At 35.7% G+C, this 6,000-nt stretch overlaps 1 protein-coding gene across 3 annotated transcripts in view; it reads left to right on the forward strand.

The window, feature by feature from the left end:
• LOC148947897 (uncharacterized) overlaps window positions 1–4,038 on the forward strand; it is a 42,247-nt gene extending 38,209 nt beyond the window's left edge. For all 3 annotated transcript variants that reach the window (XM_089095534.1, XM_089095533.1, XM_089095535.1), the window contains exon 4: window positions 1,869–4,038. In XM_089095534.1, coding sequence (XP_088951660.1) covers window positions 1,869–2,578 — 710 coding nt within the window. In that variant the 3' untranslated portion in view covers window positions 2,579–4,038. The remainder of the gene's footprint in view (window positions 1–1,868) is intronic.
• The last annotated feature ends 1,962 nt before the right edge of the window (window positions 4,039–6,000 follow it).

Below are 6,000 nucleotides of genomic sequence, written 5' to 3' on the forward strand. Positions count from 1 at the left end.
TAGCCAACAAGAGGATTATTTCACAACAGAATAATTAACGTAATTTCCATCTGTTTTAATTTTACCTCGGTTGCTCTTGTGTTCTCACTGAAGTAACTCTAATAGCATCTTTTCCCTACGTGGATTTGCGGCAATTTTATCTTTTTTTTGGTGGTGGTTTTATTTGTTTTTAGTTTTAGCTTGGTTTTTTTATCTTGTTCTTCTTGTGTTTCTCTCGTGCTGAAGACGCCTCGTTTCGATACAGGCGAAATATCCGCGTTGTTTTACATTTTTCGTCTATTCTCTCCACTGGCCGCAGTCTCGTTTTGTTGTTGTTTTTTTTTTCATTGAGATTTATCTTTCTGTTTTTTGTTTTTTTTGACAAATCTGCCTCCTACCTTGACTGGGAGAGAGACAATCAAATTATATTATTTCTTTGAAAAAGAACTAAAAAAAAAACAATAAACAAAATTAATGGATACCCGCGTTGCAATGGCAGACATCTATAGCCTCTAGGTAAATTAGTTTTATTATGGCACCCTGTTATAAACAAAATGATGAATTGCCTTGTTTTGAATGTTAATCTTAAGGATAAACATTGTCTATTGATTGAAATTATGATACATATCTCTTCACAACTGAATGCTTATATAACAGCAATAAGGACAAGAAATATCAGTACCGAGTCACCTTTTGCCCCATTATATTCAGAGCCTCACTCTTTGCATTTTACCATGATTTTCTTTAAATCTTTTTAAGCACCTTTTTGTACCTTCTCCTAAGACATCGACTTATGTGTTTTGGTCTAAGCTAGATCATTTTGCAGCAATATACTTAAAAACAAAAATGTTGTTAACATTTACAATTTGTTCACTTTTATATAAATTTATCTGATGATTCACTGTTTTATGGATTTTCTCTGAGTTAAAGCTATATTGTGTTTATAAGGAGAAGTGTATTCGCGGTGATATTATTGGATAGTTATATTTACAAAAAGTGACTAATTATGATTTATGTTAACAAAGAAAAATATGATTGTACAACAAGCTTACAGTTGAAAAACCTAAGCCGAATTAAGAGGCATGACAAGACAAAAAAAGAAAAATTTCAAAAAAAAAAGTCTACGGCCTGTAGAAGGAAAAGAAAATGACGGATATTTCGCTTGTATGAAACTAGGTGTCTTCAGGGCTAAATATAGATAAAGGTAAATAATATGACTTTGGACTTTTCACGCCCTACCGTAACCGTTGATCCAGGAAGTATATTGGAGGGAGGCAGCTATCCTGCGCATCCGAACACCCTTTTTGTTTACCTTCCCCAGGTTTTGTGGGTTGGCTCTGACTGAGCTTACAGAGTCACACTACTGACACCCGTTCCGAACAAAATAACTAGTGACACAGGACCCGAACCTCCTTCCTTCTGGACAAAGGACTTCAAGTCTAGCGTGCCCACCACTCGTGCCAAAAAAAAATAGAAGAACCAATTAAAAGAGAAAAAATAAAATCTAAAATTAATCTATAAAATCTATAATGAAAATCTAAAAAAATTCTAGGATTTTGAGTTGATTTTTTTTCCTGCGAACTGGATGTATGCATGACTCTAAAACAAAGTAAATATTCGTAAACGTGAACTGCAGCATTTTCGTTTGTTTGGGTTTTCAAGTAAGAAAGCCAAAAAAACACAACCTTATGCTGGGAATTACTCTGAATTAAGACAAAAAAAGAAATTAACTCTGTTCTGTTTATTTAGTCATGTACTGAAGAGATTTATTACCTACATGGTTACTTGGCTAATAGAAATACGGAAAAACTAATACAAAAAAGAGAAACAGTTTGAATTATCATTGTTGAAGATTTACGAGACTGTGAGTCTAATTCCTCTTGTTTTAGGTATGAAGATGGATCCGCTATTTGGCAATGCTGATTTGCTACTAGAATTTGAAATGTCTCTTATAACTGACTATACCAACATAACTGTGAAGGAAGACCTAGACCCACTTTGTAAATCTATGGAAGACATGCCAAGCAACGAGGAGGGAGTATCGCTAGAAGCGAAAACAAAAAAACATGAGTGTCTTATCTGCAAAAAAATGTTTTCTCACAACTCCCGACTAATTGAGCATATTAGAACACATACTGGAGAGAAGCCATATGTGTGTGAGGTTTGTGAGTGGAGTTTTACCAACAGACAGAATTTGGCTAGACATATGGAAATTCACACTGGTGATAAAGCCTTCAAATGCCGATTGTGTAAGATGAGCTTCACTCAAAAGCGGCTCTTGACTACTCACAGTGTAATCCATAACGTAGAAAAGTCGTATAAGTGTCCATTTTGCAAAAAGAGTTTTGTTCGAAAGAGTTATTTGAATGCTCATATGAAAACTCACACTGGAGAACGGGCTTATGTGTGTCAAGTATGCAAAAAGGGATTCCGTCGTCGGCAGACTTTGACTGATCATAGTATAACTCATACGGAAGAAAAACCGCATGAATGCGAGCTTTGTAAGAAGAACTTTGCTCGAAGAACATATTTGGCCCGTCATATGAAAACTCATATGCGGAAAAATATACAAGTTCAAATCAGTGAATCAATTAACTAGCCCAGTCTGAAAACACCCTTTTATATTACCCAGAGGGTAATTTCTGGCTCAATCTGATAATGGGTCCGTTTTGCTTTCAGTTCAGATTGAATATCCTGTATTTAGGAGCTGAATTCGAGTATTCTATGACAATAAGAAATGGAGCTTCGTTCTTAGTAAGACCTTTTTGCAAGAGGGAATTTGAATGACCTTTTCTTGTGCTTGATATATGTTTATGCTAGTATTTTGATGTTGTTGACAGATTGTAGGCTAGAATCTATTGTGAGGTTTAATTTTGCTTTTTTCACAAGTTTATATAAATGTAAGTGAAAGTCACTATTAATTTGAGAGGGCTTAGGGTGTCTCATCCTCCCAGATCTGCCATTAGCTATAATCATATGTAGGAATCTATTTTAAATGCTTGAGCCATTAGAATAAAGTATGATTTGTAGTGAGGAAAGACCATGTTAATATTAAACGAAGTACACTCATAAGTAAAAGTTTTTTTAACTTGGAATTTGTATCTATATACAAAATTTTCGATCCAGGTTACGTAAGACGGAGAGCTATAGGTGTGGGGAAATCGGGGAGAATGTTTAACAATGATCATGTGCAATTAGAGGTGCGCAAGTCCATTTTTGGTTGAAACCTGAAACTTCTAGTGCCCTTTTTAAGAGAAAAAAGTGATCAAAGGGCAACCAGCTTTCATTCCATGCCCTTCTTACCTGCCTTACCCCCAAGCCCATCCCGTTAAAATTTTGAGGTAGCCATTCTGTTCAAAATAGTCAAAGAAATAAATATCCCTTTCGGGATGACATGAACCACCACAGCCCTGGGGCAAGGGCTGTAAGTTATGCAAGTTACCCATTGCTTACATATACAATGGGTTTTTAGGGAAGGAGGGCATGTTCGAACCTGGGTCTCTAAAAAGGCTTAGGGTATTCACATGTAATTTTCAGGAAATGTCGAGGGAATGTTGAACAAAATCCAAGCACGCTAAGTGCATACTGGTTTTCAAACTACGGATCAATAATTTTTTTTAATTTTTTCCCCGCATCCGCTTTATATAGAAAAAGTATTTGTAGATAGACCCCGGTGCCGCGCCGATGAGGGAAGACCGGCGGTGGGGGGGGAGCAAAAACAGCGCGCCGCCGACAAGATGTCGGCGGCGTTCTGCCGGTGCGATCACTGTTGACCGCAAACAGTAATTTTTTCATCAGTCTTTCTGAAATCACAGCTTAAATTTACAACAGATTTGAGCCTATTCATGAGTGCAAAACTTCAATAGTCGCTGGCTGGAAACTGGTCTTCTTCGTTATTCACCAACAGAAGTAGAAATCTGGTAGAAACGAAATGGCTGTGGCGTTTCAGAACCCTTGCATAATAGTTGAATTATCTATTAGCTATGTATTCTTAACATAAATAACTATCAAAATTAGTAGGTTTTTTTTCATCGCGTGTTACTGCATACAAAACTTCAAAAAACGTGTTACAAAATTCGTCAGGTATTAGGGTAGATACTTTCAATTTAAGTTTGAAATTAGAAGATTAATTTTTTCATAACGCACTTTGCCACTATCTGTTTTGTCACCTTTAAAACAGTTGAAATGGGCGACTTTGATATTGATTGGTTTTTTTTTCTCACTCTCTTTTGGATTCCTAAAAAGCCTTCCTTGTTTTAAAAACTGGTTTTTAATAATAATTTTACAAAAATACATTGTAAAGGTTTTTTTTTGGCTTCTTTATAGAATATATGTCATGTAGGCTAAGGCTGAACTGCTGCTTTTTTATTGCTTTTGGCTGCTGTTTTGGATACTATTAATTTTTTCTTTTGGGGATTCATTCCAAATTATAAACTCATAAATACCTATTATCAGCTAAATTATAAACTGCATCTAAAAGGATTAAATGTATCAAATTAAAAAATACATCATGAAAACTTCACGTTAGAACATTTCAATTACAATGAAACAAAAAACACTTAATGGTTTATTCGGTATGAAGAAAAATGAAGTGCCAGCTATTTTCTTAGGTACAAAATGAAAAGTTCATCCGTTTAATATGTAATTAAATGAAATAATATGCAGACTGAAGTAGCTCCAGGTACATGTTGAGATTTTCTTCCTAGTTTGTCCCTTTTAATCCAAGCAAAATGTTACGAGACTTAGTATCAGTTATTAGGCCCGTTTTTTAGCACAAGATCTTACATCTTTCTGCAAAGATTATCGTTTTTTAACTCATCTTTGTTCTAAGATCTTACAGCTCACTGATGTTAGCAAAAAGTGTGAAGACCGCCACTGTTTTGCCATATGGAACAATGATGAGAGAACTTGTATGATCTACTCATCATTGTTCTCAGACCCCTGATCAGAGCAGAATGATGAAAGACGTTTGCACAAAAACGACCAAAGATGTAAGATCTTTGTTCAAAGATTTCACTTTTAAGCGTTTTCTGACAAAAGATGTAAGATCTTAGCACATTGATGAGTGAAAAAACGCCCCTATTGAGTTTAAGCTTTTATTTCCAAATGCTCACAAAAATTACCAAATTTAAGAAAGTCGGAACAATAAGTCGCCTGTGGTCAAAATACTCCTAAAGACTCCTCTTTGATCCCCACCCAGGCTCAAATCTTCTGCTATGGTCATATCCATGGGAATCTTCAAAGAGTTTCTTTTTAAAATAGCTTTCAAGCGTAGTTAGGGGTATATAGCCTTTTCTGCTTTTCTTCAAAGCTTTGAAAAAAAGTATCCTAACATTCCAAATGTTGCATTTGTTATATTTGTGCATATGTTTGGTCACCGTTTGTGGGGCGATCGAAATTTTTAACCACTGTAGAAACGTAAGAACGTTGCAACATCTAGTAACCTGAGGTCATAAGACTGTCAAAGAGCCCTCCTTGAACCTCCCAAATTGAAAGCTTTTATTATGACCTGGTCTTTTAATGTAACTTGGGCACTGGACCAAGGGCGCCATCCTCACTCGAGCGCAACGTTAGGTGGGGATGTCGATATCGCTTTCGTCACATCAATTCGTTTTAGTGTGAACCTGCCTGGTCCTTATGAATGAATGTTTTCAAAGTAAACTCATTTCATCAATAAGAAAAAAACGGGTTGGACGCATGTGTCCCTTTCCCTTTGGACGATAAAACTATACAAGTGCTGTATCAAGTATAGCTCATGAAAATCTTGTTACTTTTTGTCAACTTTTCAACTTTTTGGCATCCTTGTTTTCAATAAAAAAAATCAAGGTAATATCACATAAATATAATAACTCCCTATGCCCCTACTCTGGATACCATCTTGGTAGGATATCGTCTCTGCTTTAAATAAAAAAAAATTAACTTATTGGCATCCCTGCTTTCAAAAAAAAAATTGAGGCATTATCATTCAAATATGATAGCTCCCTACCCCCCTACTCTGGATACCACCTCGATAGGATGCCG

The sequence above is a fragment of the Artemia sp. Qi Xiang Cuo genome, chromosome 10 (assembly GCF_049724085.1).
Source record: "Artemia sp. Qi Xiang Cuo chromosome 10, ASM4972408v1, whole genome shotgun sequence".
NCBI classification, from domain to species: domain Eukaryota; kingdom Metazoa; phylum Arthropoda; class Branchiopoda; order Anostraca; family Artemiidae; genus Artemia; species Artemia sp. Qi Xiang Cuo.